Source organism: Adiantum capillus-veneris, chromosome 5, assembly GCF_014529385.1.
Source record: "Adiantum capillus-veneris isolate H3 chromosome 5, ASM1452938v2, whole genome shotgun sequence".
Lineage (NCBI taxonomy): Eukaryota > Viridiplantae > Streptophyta > Polypodiopsida > Polypodiales > Pteridaceae > Adiantum > Adiantum capillus-veneris.
This window is the reverse complement of record NC_140935.1, coordinates 73,928,415-73,946,897: the sequence shown is the minus strand read 5'-3', so window position 1 is coordinate 73,946,897 and position 18,483 is coordinate 73,928,415. Positions and strand designations below refer to the sequence as shown.

The following is an 18,483-nucleotide window of genomic DNA, read 5'->3' as shown; positions in this document are numbered from 1 at the left end:
ATGTCTGTTTTATCAGCCATATTTATTTATGTAGATTCCTCTAAATGTGGCTGAATCTTTTGTTGCTTCAATGAGGTGATCATCTCCTTAAGATTTTGTATGTCTTCTTTGGAGAGTAGATTACCTGCTAATGTTGGTTCTTCAGCTGGAGAGGTTGTTGCTGGAATTGGTGAGGTATGTGGATATGATGGATATTTCTCACCCCGCCCTCAGAGAGAAGAGCTTTCTCCCTTTTTTGTAGAACGGTTTCCCATCGAAGTAGAGCTTGTTGCTTTTCAAGCAACTCTTCCCTTTGTCGTAACGCTGTTTCTTTTTGGAGAAACTTTTGGAGGATAGACCAAGGAGGTTATGTGATATCGAGGAAAAATCCCAGGGATATTCTATGGGTTCATCATCAGAACTGAAAGAAGATGAGGGTTCTCTTCCTGGTGGTAGCTGATAGATTGGTTTGGCTTTAATTTTGCCAGAGACAAGATTGATGATAAAGTGATGATCAAAGAGAGGCTTATTCTCCTAAATTTGTTTCATTTTCATTTTCTTTGCTAGAGCTAGAATAAGAATTCTTTCTATAGCTGGTGGCTTAGCTTTATCAGCTTCTTTCAGAGCAACTTTCAGTTTCTTTTAAAATGTAGTTACTTCCTTGTAACTTTTCTTTGGAATGGTCTTCTTACCTGATTTTTCAGAGTCGATGGAGAATTCGGAATTGTTAGACTCTGAGTCTTCAGACCTGTATGGTTGTTTTCCTTTAGAGGACTTTGTCTACCATTGAGGATTAAAAGGAATAGGCATGAAGTCTTCCATGCTCATGACATTAAGAGCTATGGGACAGTCCTTAAAACTTGAGTCTGAATTGTAGTTTCTGTTTGCTAATGAAGAACTTTTGCTTGCAAACTGAGCAATACTAAATTCGAACTCTGTGAGAGATCTGAAGAGGATAGCTCTGAGTAGCTATACCCATCTTCAAAGATTATACTTTTGAATGCCACTGATGTTTTCTTTTTGGGACATTCAGAAGTCCAATGACTTGTTTTGCCACAAATAAAACATTTATTATCATTCTTTGAAGATGTGGACTTAAGCTTTCGAAAGAATCGATGCTTGGGTCTTCGTTTGATCTTCTTCTCCTTGTTGCCCTTCCTAGGATGCTTGCATGAGCATTCCTTCTTTTTATTGGCGCATCCAAAATCTCTAGAGTAGTAATTTTGCTTGCAGAACTTGTTTGAAAATTTTGAGTCCTTCAATTCTTTTTGTGTCTGCTTTTGAATGTATAGTTCCTGTATTACTACCTGTAAGGCTTGGATTATATCTCCAAGTGTTGTAGATTGGAGATCCAGACTTTGGTTGTCCAATTTTTTAATAAGCAGCTTGGTAATGGCTTTTGGCAGTTTGCGCACAAACTCTGCTTTGATTTCTCCAAAATGATATATATTAAATTTCTGCAATAAATACAAAAATCTCAAATGGAGGAGAAATTACGGATTTGAGCTTCATGAAAAGCCTGTAATGCCAAAGATGCTTGATCTTCTCGATGCCCAATAAATTATTTGTAGATACTTTCAATTAAGAGCAGGAGAGGAGAGGCATTTCCTTCAGGTCGCATAATATAATTTTTTACTTCAAGTGGAAGGATTTCCCACCATCTCTTGAGGATGCCTGTAAAACCATTTACTGCAGCAATTATCCATCATTCGGTTGAAAGTCGTTGGAGCATTGGTAAGGCCAAAAGGCATCACCAAAAATTCATATAAACCGAAGCTCGTCCGAAAGGCCGTCTTGTACACATCTCCCAACACGATTCTGATCTGATGATATCCGCTTTTTAAATCAATCCTACTGAAACAAGAGGATCCTTGTAGTCGATCAAGAATATCATCGATCCTTGGAATCGGGAATCTGTTCTTGATGGTGATTTTATTGAGAGCTTTGTGATCAATGCACATTCTCCAAGATCCGTCTTTCTTTAAAACCAACAACACCGGAGAGCAGTAAGGTGAAGTGCTCGGCTGGATAAGACCCTTTTCCAAAAGGTCTTTCACTTGGTTCATAATCTCTTCATTCTGGGCTCGGCTCACATGGTAAGGTGGCCGGTTCGGTGGTCTGCTTCCAGGTATCAGATCAACAGTATGATCCTCATGATGAGATGGTGGCAACTCGCCTGGCAGGCCCTCAGAAAAGCAATCGGCATGAGAGTGGAGAAAATCTTGGCGTTCTTTATCAAGTTTAGACATATTCGTCCTACGTTCATCATTTAACTCGCCTGGCAGGCCCTCAGAAAAGCAATCGACATGAGAGTGGAGAAAATCTTGGCGTTCTTTATCAAGTTTAGACATATTCGTCCTGTGTTCATCATTTAACTCTTTCAAATAGATCAAAAAAAAAAACAAACTGGGTTTCATTAATTTAGAAACAGTCAAAGCTGATACAATAGGGACAAGCTCGCCCTTCAATTTCACATCAAGTACAATTTTTCGGCCCTTTTCATGTGTCAAACTGTTGAATGAAGGCCAAAGCCCTCGGAGCATCTCGGAACCCAGAAAAGGAGTCAAACTTAATCGACTATCCACCTTCTTTGAATTCTTTTACTTTCTTGATTTTATTTTTGAGAAAGTCATATTGGTTGGCTCTTGTAATTCTTGCTCTATAAACATCCTCGAAGAAGGAGGTTTCTTGATTGCCGGTTCGATGGGTGGTTGTGTGGCTTTTTGCCACTGGGTGTGCACTTCTGCGATGGATTGCTGAGACAAAAAATTTACAAATTTTGGATCCTTCACAATTTTAATCATCTGCTTTGTTGCCTCGTCAACCAGCTGTCGACGTTCCATCTCTTCAATCTCAAACTGAGTAGGCCGAGGTGGGCCATACTCTTCCCCTGTTTGATCATGAGAATCTTCTTCGTGATCTCCTCCCGCATTCGCAAATGCAGAAGAAGTCGACTAATTCTTGTTGGAATCCATAAGTGTCACGAGAAAAGGATCAGATTTCCCGGTAGAAGAGAAATCGGCCGCGCTCTGCTACCACTGCGACAAACTTGGACACCCCAAGTCAAGATTCTACCGCGACACGACAAAGATTCACTTCAAAACAATTCACAAAGATGACACGGCCCGGTGAAGTTCCGTTCCTAGAGGTATTGGCCCCAAAGACTGGCGCCCCTTTCGGTATTTCTTTTTATATTAAGAAAAAATTACCAAAATACCCCTCTAGTTTGTGGAAATTCCCAAAATATCCTTCAAATTTCAAAAATTCCCAATATACCCCTCATATTTTGTCCTACATTTCCAAAATGCCCTTCAAATTTTCCAAAATTCCCAAAATACCCTGGTTGTGAGAGTAAATTTATCCAAAGATAAAAAAAATTGTAGCCTTTCATAAGAAGACTAATTGTCTATCAATACAAGATACTAAAACTAGAATTTGAGCCGGTTATGTAGGCTTTGGAGATGAATTGCTTCATTATTTTTAGACATAATTGTCTTTTTTTGGGAAGTAATTTGTTGAGTACTAAAAAACGGATCTCCATTGTCAAAAAAGAACAAAAATTAGGAAATCATGAACAATCCAACTAAAATAGATACAAGGGTATTTTGGGAATTTCCACAAATTAGAGGGGTATTTTGGTAATTTTCCCTTATGTTAATCTGTGTTCAAAGTACAAGAGAGTAGACAGGCGCTCACTCTCAGACTTTGTGTCCAAATGCTCTGAGTAATAAGTGCCCAACCCACTTATTTATTGGTACAAGGGATAAGGAGGGCCCCAATTTTAGCATTAGAGAGGTCGGTTGCGTCAAGAGCTTTAGCGTTGCCTTGTGGGAGGTGAGATTGATATTCTTATGCTACAGGAGCATCATCTGTGTGAGAGCCGCATTAGACGTTGTGGTCAGATTTTACGTGGTCGCTATGAAACGTTTTGGTCAGCTACATTTGCACCTAGAGGTATCCAGGGAGGGGTATCATGTATGTATGACTATTGCGGATTCTTGGCAGCAGGCCATTGTGGGCAGAGGTATTATTGTGCCAGGCAGAGCTCAGTGGATTACTATGCAGGTTCAGGGATGCCTCATGGGTTTCCTGAACATATATGCGCCCAATGTGGCAAGTGCACGAGCAGAGTTTTGGTCTCATGTTGTTAAGTCTTTACTGCATGCTGAGCAGTGGTGCGTTGGGGGGGGGATGTGTCACCTCGAAGCTGCAAAAGCCATGCAGCTGCCTCGCATGTCACGAACCCATCATGGATGCCCACTCGAATAAACAAACAACAAATGCCATCCACACTGACTGCGCAAAAGGACAAACCGAAAAATAGTGCCTCAAACACTCGGACTCTAAAGTACATCTCTGACAAGTCGGGTCATGACCAATGACTGCCAACCAAGTACCAACAGGCAATCCTGCATGTGCTAGCATCCACATGAAAAAACATATGCTGCGACTGATCTAGAGGGTCCAAACGCATCACCAAAACTGTCTTTGGAAGGCAAGGAGGATGCGCTGATCCTACCAAACCTCTGACTGGCGTGGACGGTGAGGAGAGTGCCAGATCTGCAAAGAAAGTCTCCTCCCAAGGGAAACAGGATACTCAACAAAGAATAGAGGGGCTCCATCATGGCTCAACAAAGGCCACTGCCACTCACCAAGATCCCACTCTAACTGAACAAGTGGCTTTCCTTGCCAAATCCACAATCTCCAAAGTGGTGCCTCCTCAATAGTGAAAATAGGGTCAACATAGGACCTCCTCTGGAAATAGCCTACCACTCTAACAGGCTGCCAATGGGTAGTCAACTGCTGATCAGGCAAGACCTCAACCTGAAACTGCAATCTGATGTGACGTCCATGACTGCATGTCAACAATCGGGTCTCTCGAGTGAGGATCGAAATACACCCACCATCCGTTTGGCTTCGATTTTGTGGCTGATGCCTACACTTTCTACAGCTATCAAGTACACCTGTGGTGCTTCAGCTTGTTCCACACTCACGGGCCCAGCACGATGGCTTCAGGAAGCAGGATGATCGTGATACAGGAGGGCCAGCCTACACTCCAGCCCGGCATAGAGCTTTGTTGGGAGCTCATCTACAGCCTTAGACTGTGGTGCATCTGAAGAGCCCATTGCTTCGGCATCTTCGAGGCTCAACTCGTCCCACCAGCAGAGACTATATGTGACATCTAGTTGGAGCTAATCCATAGACTCAGGGCCAGTTTGAGAGACTTGAGGGCAGCTCCAGCCACATGCAGGAGCACCGCGAGGCCTTTTTGCAACTTTGGCGACCAGGGCCCTTCTTTACATGGTTCATGGCGCGCCTAGATGGCAGTACTGTCTTTCCTCCTCCCATATCCTACTTCAGCCATCATTGTACATATCTTACCTTTTCATTGGGAGAGTCTCCCCACATTTTGATGTAGCCCTCTCTAGTATGGGCAGGTTGTAGCCCATTGGGCGTTTTCTTAACTAATGGATCTTTTTCTTGCAAAAAAAAAATTGCATCCAAGTAGGCCGCTCGCTCTGCTCCCTGACTACAGCAATACGCCCAATCCTAACAATATACTCAAAAAAAGACAAGGGAGCCTGACCATGCTCCGTCGAAGGCCACTACCACTCCCCTGAGTCCCAATAAAGCTAAGATATCGGTCTTCCCTCCCATATCCATAACCGCCAAGATGAAGCCTCCTCGGAAATAAGAGTCTACACAGTGTCTCTTCCCCTTGGCACTCGCTACTCTGACCAGCTGCAAAGGACAATGTGGTAATATGGGGCCCTGGAGCTCCTCACTTAGAAGGATGTGGAAACAACTAGACTGTCCTATCGAGGAGCCACAATAATGGGTAAGCTGAAAAACTTCAATGTTCATGAGTCTTGCAATGGGAAAATTGAAGGACAACTAGTCGAAAGAGTTCACCGTTAGAAGGATTTCCACGGCCTTGAAAATTTGGGTCGTCTCTAACAATAGCCTCCGGACCCCAAGCAAGTTTTCCTCCATAAACATTCCAAACACCATTAGGACCCTGCATTGAGAGAATAAGAAGTTCATCATGCTTTTTGTTAAGACTAGCAAAAGGAAAGTTTCTGACGAATCACTCCACCTTGTGCTGGGCACAACGATGGTTGAGAACAGCATCCCCAAGCACCTAGGGAGACAAACCAGAATGAGTAAAGCCGACAAGATGTGTGACATTGACTGAGCAGAAGACACTATGTACCAGCATGTACCAGCAGATCATGATTGTGCATCTCTTCTATACAGTTCTTGAGCTCCTCTTCAGTGCCATAAGCAGAATTCAAATTGTACAAATCACCCGGCATGTAACCTGCCAGCACCTTGATGTAAAAATTTAACCAAACATATTTATCAGGAAGACATTATTTGAAGAACATGGACTACAAGAGCTTTAGAAAGTCACCCTGCCTTGTTTCAAGTACGTATGAAAAGCAGCTACAAGCAAAAGCAACATATTTTTGTGAAGCAGGTAAGACCTTGTGGTGAGACAGATTGTGTTGGAGGAGGGAACCATATTGTTGTTATCCCACAACTTGACAAATCAGCTGCCTTTGGCCCTAGTTCAAGATACCATTTTTTCCTCCAGCTTTCCCAATTGAAACCTTGAAACTTTATAGGGCCACAGAAAGCCAAGAGTCAGTCACTCCCAAAAAACCCTAATGCCATAGCAAGCCACTTCACATCAGTATTAACCCCATAGCTGTCTCCACATTAAACCTGAATTACACTAAGATGCGCAACCAGAACACACCAAAAAAAAAAAAAACTTTCTAAGAAAAGAATTCAAACACCTGTCCAGATTGCTCCCCCACACTCTCTTGGGAACAAGCCATACCTTGTAATGACAAGAAACAAGCATTTTCCAAACGAGACCTAGCAGCTTTGTCCCTACTTCACCTTGAACATAGATTCTACCTCTACTAGGGTACGTTTTTCCTATTTTTCTCTATATGGTCCACCTCCAAGTACCTGGGCCGCAATGCTTTACACGCTACAAACACTTTATGGACTCGTTGCCTGATCTCAAAATGAAATGTAGATCTACAACGTAATAACCTCTAAGAGAGAGAGAGAGAGAGAGAGAGAGAGAGAGAGAGAGAGATTTTATTATCGTCCTCAGATGTCAAATATGACCTATGGGACCAAAGTTACATGTGAAGTAGTATGTGTATGGCTGATGAGTGACTCTCAATGCTCCAAAATTGTGGTGATGAGAGTCGCAATGGAGAGCCCACACTGTGGCTCGGAGAGGAAAGTGTGTAGGTCTAGGTCATGGCTAAAAATGTGAGGGAAGCAAGTTCGAATGTGACCAAAAGCTGAGCACTCTAGTAGTCTATGGTACTCAAACTCTCGAACTTGCAATGAGCATAATATGCACAATCGATTTGACTCTTCTCCATTGCATCAAAGGGAGTCAGAGCTAAGCCGAATGGCTGTGATAGTGCGTATCGCTGACAAGGGGATAGGCTCAAGAATGTAACGGGGAGTACGGTTTCCTCTTTCAGCAAATAACATGGTTTTGTAGTTGGGGGCAATATGGGCGGTGTAATGAATGAAGCGTGACCCACCGGATTTTTCCCAAGCCATAATATATTGGCGTTGTAGAAAAGCTTCATTCACTTGGGAGTCAATTGAGGCATCATGTAGCAAGTGTAATGCATCCCATCTCCCAAACCACTTCTTAATGTCTTGCATCCATCTTGTGCTCAAGATCTTGCTTTTATACGTCGTTTGAACTTTTTTGCTTGCTTCCCATGCAATTGTAGGAAGTCAATATGAGGGGTTTTGACGCATCTTTATCATATACTCCACAACCCTTTCCATGCCCATAACCTCAATTAAAAGAGATTCCGACTCCAGAAGTAGAGCATATATAGTGTTTATATCTTAACTTGGAGAAAGTTTGTAAGAAAATGCTTTTGGACATTCTCAAACTCTTTCCAAGCAGACGTTGAGATGCTCCCGTCCCACACGTCAACTCCATAGAGAAGAATCGGAGTCACCCTTCTTGAGAACCCAACCATTGATGTTTCTCGCATTACACATGTTCTCAACTGCATAGTACGCTCTCTTTCCCGCTTCCAAACGACACATAGCACATTCATGCAACTCGTGACTGGCCGGAACCTCAAGGCCAAGGTACGTAAAGCTCTCAACTTCAAGTGTTTCATTGTTGTACACAATGCATGGCTTCTTCTTATGGGTGGTTTTCACAAGCATAACCTTTGGTTTGGATTCATTCACGATCAGCCCACTATATAAGCAAAAGTTCTCAAGGACAACCATAAGCTTTTGTGCATCCTTTAAAGTGTCTGCTAGAAGCACTACATCATTCGCATACAACAAAAGCATGAATACCGCATTGCAAATAGAGACCTCTTCAATGCCACCTTGCATAAAGTCAAGTACTATTCGTTCCAATTGATTGATGCATAGACCAAAGAGAGTTGGTGACAATGGACATCTTTGTTTAACCTCAATAGTACTTGCAAAAAATTTTAAAATTCCTCCTCATGCACAATTGACACATCACCTTCTCATAGATTTAAGAAACCGTAAGCATAAACTCACTTGGCACTTGGAGTTCTTTCATCCTTCTCCACAAATTGTTACGTGGAGTCATATCAAAGGCTTTCTTAAAGTCCACAAAGAAACAATACAATCGCTTGCCTTTCAATCGACTTTCCTCCATGAGAACACGAATAGTGACAAGATGATCAACGGTGCTATGGCGTCAACAAAAACCCGTTTGTCCTTTGCACGATGCCATTCTCTTCAACCCAATCACTCAATTTTATCTCCATTATGCACCCAAACTAATTTGCCATAAGAGACCCAATCATTAGTCATTTACATTCTTTACATTCCCTCCTTTATGCAAAGTTTGACCCAATTAGTACTCCAATCGTAAGGCATACCATGTTGAAGTGCAAAGTTGAACATAACACACATCCACTTATGTGTAAAATCTCTCGTCCATTTAATCACTTCCGGCATAATACCTTGAAGATCTTCCACTTTACGAGTGGCCAACTTTCGAGCCCACCACATACATCCTCAATAGTAAAAAAACAGTGCATACATGGGAGTGAACCATAAAATGGAATTTTTTCAGCATTTGGTTGCTCATATAGTTGCCTACAATGTGTGTGCGTATCCACAAGAGTCAAGTTACCAAAACTCTCAACCCGCTTGCCCCTCAAGTTTCTCATAAATCTTCCACATGCATGTGCCTTTTTTTGAACTTGAAACAATTGTCGCTTTACTTCCCATCTTCTTCTCTTTTTTGAATCAATGCCTTGTATGTATACAAATGAATTTGATAGTTTTCTTTGTCCAAAGTTGCATCAAACTTTATCAAGGACTTTTAAGCATCTTGGCATTCTTTATCAAACCACCTTTTGCGTAATCTATCTTTGTTGATACCATGGACATGCTTTATAGCAAAGCATTCTTCGACACAAGAACAAATAACTTTCTTGAAAGCTTTCCTTTTAATTTTCAATGGTGCATCATATTGAAACTTTGCCATCCATAACTTTTGCTCAACCATTTCAATGTACATGGATGCCCGTTTGAAATCCATAGATAGTGATAACTTATTGAAATCTACTTTTCTTTTTGCGTCAAATTTTAGATGAGCCAAGCTTTGGGGTATTTTGTCCGACTAGAATGTCAATTGACGTCCGTCTCTCTCTCTCTCTCTCTCTCTCTCTCTCTCAGATGACCTTGGGAGCCCTGCAGAGATGAGAGATACGTGGACGTTGTACCTTTGCGATCAATCAAAAAGGAAATACCAAAAGAGACGCCACTGCATCTGGAAAGGGAACTCTGTTGCTACTCATACAAAGGCATGGAGGGTAGAGAAGAAGACGCAAGGAAATAGGGAGACTTCCAAGGAGAGAGCTTTAATCATGCGTTTCCTATCCATGGAGGCAAAGAAGGACTTCTTGAAGAGGCGTCCTACACTTGAGAAAACGGGTATATTCCTTGGAGATGACCTCACTCTCACACAACTTGCGCATATGAGAGAGGTAATGCCAGAGATTCAAGCGGCCAGAGAGAAGGGAAAGACGGCCTTCTACAGAGATGGTCGGGTGGTGATTGTAGAGCGGCGCTCCACATGACGGTGCGAGACCTATGGGACCACACTCAAAGTTGCCACTTGGAATTGTAATGGATCTATGCGCCTTGATGTGGGTGCTTTTGAAGATAGTTTTATGGGAAGAGACATCGTCTTCTACTCTGAGACACATCAGGCCCCGGGGCAATCTATGCCTCACATAAGTGGATATAGATGGGAGACAGCCTGTAGACAAGAGACACGATCAGAGCATAGAGGGCGGGGCTCAAGAGGAGTAGCAGTGTTAATCACGGAGCAGTTGCAACCATTGATACATATAGCTCGCAGGGATGAGCAAGCTAGGTACATGTGGGTGAGATTGAGAGCAGAGACAGGCAGATATCTTTACATTGCTATTTGCTACTTTCCCTCGAACACGTCAGTTTATGCACCACCCAGAGGACAGTCCCCCTTCTCTATTTTGGATGATGACATTTGGGAGTTCTCTAGAGATGGTGACATCATCATTCTAGGGGACTTCAATGCTAGGACTGCCGATCATCAGACAGTATTTTATGATACTTCAGAGGAGATGCTGAGAGAGCTAGATGTTGTAGAGACGGGCCTATCCAGGCTATCACAAGATGGGGAGCACACTGAGTATGGACAACACTTGATAAACATCGGGACTGCACACGGATTGGCCATCTTGAATGGCCTACAGAGATTTCCCGCTGCGAGGGGTTTTACATGCTTTCCACACAGACATGGAGCCAGCACAGTGGATTATATCATGGCTCAGCCGAGCCTCATCTCTCATATCCAGGATCTCACGGTTGGACCCCGACCTGTGGGTGTGGCAGTAGATGATGCTTTTGTGTCGTTTACCATCTCTTTTCAGTTTAGTATAGCACAAAGGCCACGGGCAGTAGCCCCTACTCGCTACACCTTCACGCGGGAGACGGACTCTATATACATAGATGGGATCTACAGACGCCTGTGCGCAGAGGAGCCAAGGCGACCTCTGGAGGAGCTTACTACTATACTGACACAGACACTACATGGTGCAGCAACAGAGGCATACCTACATTCCCAGCCTGAGCAGAGACACCGATCGGGGAGCATGCCCCAGAACAGCTGGTATGATGAGGAATGCCGGGACACTAGAGCCAGACTTTAGAGGGAGGTACTTTTGGGGGACATCACTCACAGACAGTCACAGATTGACTTCTGACGCCTAGTGCGGCGGAAGAAGAGGGCATTTTTGGCTCGCCTAGAGCAGGATCTATACCAGCTATTCTTGAGTCAGGACTCGCGTGAGGCATGGCGGCTCTTTCATGAGCACTCCCCCCCCCCTGCCATTACTTCCACAGAGACCTGGGGCCAATACGCATCATCTCTATACACAGTTCCTGAGCAGCCCTCCCTTCCCGACCCCCCCAATCCATGCCCACACACATGTGCTTTTTTCACCGCTGAGATGGTAAGGAAGCCCATTGACAGGATGAGGACTGGGAGAGCTTATGATCATGATGGCTTAGTGGCTCAGCATTTCACGCATGCCAGAGATCTACTAGCACAGCTTCTAGCAGTTATGTTTAACCGTGCCATGTGTGAGGGCTTGCCTGATACTTGGAGCCTATCTACTATTGTACCTATCTTCAAGTCGGGAGACCCTATGGAGCATGGGAATTATCGCACTATCATGATTGGACACACATTGGCACGGTTGTACGCATCTATTCTTGAGCAGCAGTTGAGTAGATGGGCAGAGAGGGAGGGGATACGCACAATCGGGCACGCAGGGTTCAGGACGGGTTTTTCTACTCCTGACCATATGTTGACACTCAGAGCCATCATTGAGGAGGGCAGATCACATGGGAAACGGATCTATTGTAGCTTTGTGGATTTCCGCAAAGCATTTGACACAGTACCCAGAGCTAGATTGATGTGCAGATTACAACAGATGGGAGTACCCACAGAGCTCGTTTGGGGGGTCATGGCATTATACAGGTCAGTAGTGGGGCATGTACGCACCTCAGAGGGTCTATCCACACCGGTTCACTCCACTATTGGGGTGAAGCAAGGTTGCCCGCTCTCTCCTACTCTATTTGGTATGTATGTGGATGAGGTTTCTGACTACATTGAGAGAGATGATGATAGAGGTGCACAACTGGCAGGGACATTGTGTTGATCCCCAACTCTCCGGAGGGGATGCAGCGTCACTTGGATGCTTTGCATAGGTTTTCCCAGGAAAGTGGTTTGTCCGTCAACCTTGGTAAAACCAAGGTCATGGTATTTAATACCACCCCACAGTGGATCAGGAGGTCAGCGCCCGCATTCACATACGGCCAGGAGACAGTGGAGTATACAGATGGTTATACTTACCTTGGAGTGGTTTTTAGTGGGCCAGCATTTTCACTGAGGAGGGCAGCAGAGACTAGATTGACCAGAGCCCAGGCAGCACTGGGTAGATTGGAAAGGATGTGTTCACAGGTTCAGTTTCAGGAGCCTTTGACACTTTGGTGGCTTCTGCATTGCTTTATGGAGCTCAGATTTGGGGACCTTCATTGGATCATCACGGGAGGATAGGCCGCACTGGTCTCTATGATCTCGTGGCTCATTAGAGCCAAGGCTTCAGTACCACGTGCCATTGTCCGAGCAGAGCTAGCTGCCCCCCCACTAGTGGTTGAGGCGCTCACCAGATCTGTCTCCTTCATACACCACGTGTGGGAACTTCCTAGAGACAGATATGCCCGCCTTGCACTTGAGTCCTCTCGACAGTTAGCCATGCAAGGAGATATAGCATGCTGGTATGGGGAGATGACATCATGGTTTCAGGCACATGGGTTCAGCATAGACAGATTGCCTCCTTTCCAGTACTCACTGGATGCACCCTCTCTGACTCTTACACAGTCCGATATCACCAGGCTCATCCGCCAGGACCTGACTAAGCTAGACACGAGGAGGACATGGATACAGCCAGCACAGGAGCTGGGCACGAAGATGGCTTTCTACAAAGAGCATCTTCTCCAGCTTACGGAGGACGGTTTTGTGACGAGGCCCAAGTACATGGACACCCACTTGTCTCATGGGGTACGATGTGCTATTGGCCAGATACGCACATCTTCACACCAGCTGCGGATCGAGACTGGGAGATACAGCGGAGTACCAGCAGAGGCCAGGACATGCCCCCTATGTGACATAGAGCCTGAGACAGAGTTGCACTACACATGCCACTGCCCCGTCTATTACGAGATACGAGGCCGCTTCCACTGCTTGTTTAGAGCATAGTTACCCAGAACGCGGAACGGGAACGGCAACGGGATCTCCGCGGAACGGGGGAACGGCTAGGGGTCCGGAACGGGAACGTCGCGGAACGGGAGGTATAAAAAACACCCAAATAGTGCAATTTTTAGCTCCTTGTGTTTAAATACAAGGAGTATTAGAGTGCTTTGACTCTAATACTCACAAAAAACTCCTTTTGAAGACCATTCAACCTTGCTATGACTAGATGATGAGAGAGAGAGAGAGAGAGAGAGAGAGAGAGAGATGGAGAGGGAGAGATTTGAGAGAGTGGGAGGGAGAGGAAGAGAGCTTGAAGGCTTGAAGCCTTGTGCCTTGAGAGAGTGAGTCTTGAGAGGGAGAGATCTTGAGAGTGAGAGGGAGAGAGCTTGAGCCTTGAGGATTAGCTTGTGAAGAGAAAGGGGGAGGGGGGTGCATTTTATGAGTCCTTGAGGCCTTGCACACTTTCAAAAGAAGCCCAAACATTTACTTCAATTTTTTCAATGTTTGCCAAATTTGTTTGTAGCCGTTGGCCGTTCTAGGGGCATTCCGGAACAGTCCGGGGGCGTTTCGGAACGTTCCGGAACGGCCGTTCCGGTTTGCATTGGCCACCCGGAACGTCAGACATTCCGGGACGTTCCGGAACGTTCGGGAAGGGAACTGCCCCCCGGAACGCCGGACGGGGGCTAGGGGGCGTTCCCCGGTAACTATGGTTCAGAGAGGGCTTTGGACCACTCTCCAGAGTCATGCGGTACGAGGATCAGAGATGCTTGGGTTTGTTTTTGCTCGAGCTGCGCAGACACAAAGAGAGCCTGATGAGAGGAGAGGCTAGCCAGCATCAGAGACAGATCACAGACTTCTTTAGAGTAGACACTGGACACTCGGAGGAGTTACTACCACAGCAGAGCTCGCCGCCTCACGCCAGAGGCACACTGATCGACCGGGCGACCGAGCTGGGGAGATCCAGACGCCCGCGACTACGGAGGACTACACAGCACCGACAGAGGCTGCATCAGAGGATTCGGATCACTTTGGCCCGACATGCACGACGCCCGGTCAGACTACTGACCATGGAGGAGATTGATGAGATCCGCCAGCGACCGATGCTGGATCTCTTGTGATTTTAGCTATCCCAACTAGTTGATTAGTTCACACCTTGGAGTTTAGGATTCCATAGTAGTCATTTAGTCATTTTGTCATATTGTCATTGTCATTTTCATTTCATTTTGTTACTTTTGTTACTCGGACTTTGTATCAGATCCACCACATTGTAACTTTTAGGTCTCATAGGTCACTTTGGCCTTTTGAAGACGTTAGTATAACATTTCATTTCTTTCTCTCTCTGGCATGCAGCGTCATTTAGATGCTTTGTACACATTTGCCCACGATAGTGGGTTGTCTGTTAACCTGGGGAAAACCAAGGTTATGGTGTTTAACACCACACCACAGTGGGTCAGGAGGTCAGCACCCACAATTACATATGGCCAGGAGACAGTGCCGCTTCATGTCGATTCTCCGTCAATTCTCTCTCTCTCTCTCTCTCTCTCTCTCTCTCTCTCTCTCTCTGGCATGCAACGTCATTTAGATGCTTGTACACATTTGCCCACGATAGTGGATTGTCTGTTAACCTAGGGAAAACCAAGGTTATGGTGTTTAACACCACACCACAATGGGTCAGGAGGTCAGCACGCACATTTACGTATGGCCAGGAAAGTAATATTCTCTTTTTCATTATAAAAAAGGGAAGTCATCTCTAAGACCTCACCACTTTGGGGCAAGCCAAAAAAAACATCCAGTGCATTGTGTCAAGCACACAAGCCTAAAAGACCAAAATAATGTGGAAAAGCTCTAAATAAGAAGCTATTAACAAATAAACATCCATCTGTCCCGGCTTTTGCTGCAATTAGAGCTTGTGCTTACTTTTAGGAGTTAAGTTTTGTCAAACTTTATGAAACTTGATATGAAGCTTCACATAGACCATATAAACACATTCATGATGAAAATTGATGTGAAAAAGTTCAATATGCCATGGGTCGGCTAGGAGACAGTGGAGTATACAAAAGCATACACCTATCTTGGGGTGGTCTTCAGTGGGCAGGTGTTTTCATCAAGGAAAGCAGCAAAGAGACTAGATTGACGAGAGCTTATTCAGCCTTGGGAGAATTGGAGAAGATGTGTTCACAGGTTGAGTTTCAGGAACCTCGAACAAAGTTGTGGCTTTTAGACGCTCTAGTGGCTTCAACTATGCTTTATAGGGTTCAGATTTGGGGACCCTCAATGGACCACCATGGAAGATTTGGCAGTACTGATGGATGGAGATGCATGGAGAGGCCTCTAGTCTCTATAATTTCTCGAATGATTCGGGCTAAGGCCTCACCCTCCCTCTCATGGTTGAGGCCCTTACTAGATTAGTAGCCTTCATGCATAATTTATGGGACCTCCCGAGAGATTAATATGCTTGGCTAGCCCTTGAGTCATCCAGAGAGCCAGCACTACAGGGGGACACAGCATGCTAGTATGGGCAAATGACAACATGGTTCAGTCACATGGCTTCAACATGGATAGACTGCCTCCGTTCCAATACTTCCTTAGATGCACCCTCCCTATCTCTCACACGGACAGAGATCACTAGACTTAAACGTCAGGATTTGATTCAGCTAGATACCAAGAGCACATGGATACAACCGATACAGGAGTTGGACACGAAGATGGCTTTCTATAGGGAGCATCTTCTCCAACTAACAGAGGATGGATATACGATCAGACCGGCTTATATGCACACTCATTTACCCTATGGGATACCATGTGCTATTGGTCAGATGCGCACATCATTGCATCAGCTAGAGATTGAGACTGGCAGATTTAGGAGAGTACCTGTCACGTGACACATCCCAACCCTATGTGTCCATGGACAAGCTACACCACAGTAGGGTTCAGTCAGTTCAGTCAAGTTTAGATTAGCAGTGATCTGGCACTTTTGTGAGTCTATTCGTAGACCGTGCATGCCCAATCACTTAGCATAGATGCATATCCTCCAGTTGCACACAGCATGATCATCGGAATTCCCATCAGAATCCATTAGCATCAGTTAGGGGAATTTTCCAGTGCATTTAGCCTATTTTCCTATTTTTGGTTAGTTTCATTTATTATTTTTAAGTGACTTTCCAACAAAAGTAGGTAGGGCAATTTTGCTAAGTTAATATATAAGCAAACCCAAGTTAGCAGTAATTGGCAGAAGAGGCACCACGAGCACACGCTCAACAGGCATCTTCTCAGCAGGATCCCCCAGCAAGGCCTAGCGTTTTTGCATCAAAGCAGAGACCTTGGCGTTTTTGCACCAACAGACCACCCCTGGCGTTTTGCACCTGCAGACTCCCGGCGGCAGTAGAGCCATAGATCAGCCTAGCGTTTTGCATTTGCAAGGCAACCGGCGACAGCAGAACCCGCAAAAGCCCTAGCGTTTTTGCAAGGAGACAGAATTCAGCCCTAGCGTTTTTGGTTGCAGATCAGCCCCGGCGTTTTGTACCTTCACCGCGACGGAAAGTCAAGGAAGACCAGCGTTTTCAGTTTTCAGTCCTTAGTACCCGCAGATCAAGTCCTAAACCTCGCAGATCTCACCTTCCCGCAACAATTCCTCGCCGCACGGTCAGTTTCCGCAAGGTTTACAGTTTAAGCCCGGAAAACGCAGATTTCAGCATCTGCGTTTTCAGCGCGTCGTCATCGACATCGTCACCGACATAGAGTCAGAATTCAGCAGATAGAAGATTTGCAGATTTCACCCCAAGTTGGTTGCAGATGTTCCCCCATTTTCAGCCATAAAAACGCAGCCAAAACAATCATTTTCAGCCACCGAAACAGTCCCCGAATTCAGCGATTAGAAGATCCCAGATTTCAGCCATCAAGTCATCGTCGTCGTCATCGGCATAGTCCCATTGCAACAGTCCATTGCATTCGCATTGTACACCTTTGTGCAATCAAAGCAGACCACTCTCGCCGACGAGAGTGGGGCCTTCGGAGGAGGGTTTTACAACTTCTCGGTGTCGTATCTCTTCTTTCTCCTTCTCTCAGTCTCATTCACTTGCACGCACAATATCCACTCACTTTGTTCGCGATCAAAGCATTCTCCATAAGACGGAAAGCTCTCTCTTTCCCTAAGAACTAAAAGGAACCTTGAGCAATAAAGATCACTAATCTTGAGAAAATACAACAATCATTCCGTTGCACCTAACATGGGTATCAGAGCTTTGGAAGTGTTCTGCATTACTCAAGGAAAGAACCACAAGAACCTTATTTTTTCTTGTTGCGATCGCACGAACCCAAGTTTACTTGGGCGTGGAGATTCCTAATCGTGTTTTGTTGAAGAGTGACAGGAATCCCAAGAAAGAAGGGCTTGTCCAACCTCCCCTTGTGTCTCTTTTCACTCATTGAGAGCGGACCGTGCACTTAGCGGCCGGCCAATCGACGTGAGGTGGGAAAAAGCAACCTTGGTGTGAGCGCAAGGCCACCAAGGGGTGCACCCGCAGAAAAGGGTAGAACTCGGGTGAAGAGAAGATCCTTCTCCAACGCGATTTGCAAGCGAAAGAACACCTCAAGAACCCAAGACCCTCAAGACTCAAGAACCTCAAGCACCCTAGATTCTCGCGAATCAAGGACCTCAAGAACCTCAAGACCCGCAAGAACCCAAGTTCCTTGTGAACTTAAGAACCCACAAGAACCCACGATTGCAGAATGGTCATCACTCGAAGCGGAATGGATACTTCGCTTGGAGGTGATAAGCATGAGAGAGGCGAAGAAGAATTTTCCCCACCAGGAGGTTTTTCTGACCCTTCCCCAACTACGACAAAGTTTGCACTAACTCCTATGGAGGCTTTAGACCATATGTTTCTGGAAAGGAAGTTAGAACGCGAAGCAAGAAATGCCGAAAGAATGGCAGAATTTGATCGTGAATGCAAAGAAAGAAAAGCAGAAATGGAACGCAGACACGCAGAAAGAAAAGCAGAAATGGATCGTAGACACGCAGAAGACAAAGCAGAAAAAAAAGCAATACAAGAACATAGCGACCGACAAAACAAAGAGTTCTAGCGACTCTATTCTCAAGTTCAGGCACAAATACAAGAGATTTGGGGAAAGGAGACTCTCTAAGT

At 45.1% G+C, this 18,483-nt stretch overlaps 1 protein-coding gene and 1 pseudogene across 2 annotated transcripts in view; one reads left to right on the top strand and one right to left on the bottom strand.

Moving 5' to 3' along the window:
- LOC147457531 (uncharacterized) overlaps positions 1–18,483 on the bottom strand; it is a 56,761-nt gene that overhangs the window by 11,660 nt on the left and 26,618 nt on the right. For both annotated transcript variants that reach the window (XM_086512400.1, XM_086512399.1), the window contains 4 exons: positions 6,468–6,600; positions 6,204–6,301; positions 6,077–6,121; positions 5,893–5,998 (listed from right to left, as the gene is read on the bottom strand). In XM_086512400.1, coding sequence (XP_086368526.1) covers positions 5,893–5,998; positions 6,077–6,121; positions 6,204–6,301; positions 6,468–6,600 — 382 coding nt within the window. The remainder of the gene's footprint in view (positions 1–5,892; positions 5,999–6,076; positions 6,122–6,203; positions 6,302–6,467; positions 6,601–18,483) is intronic.
- LOC147457532 (uncharacterized) lies at positions 10,097–12,248 on the top strand (annotated as a pseudogene).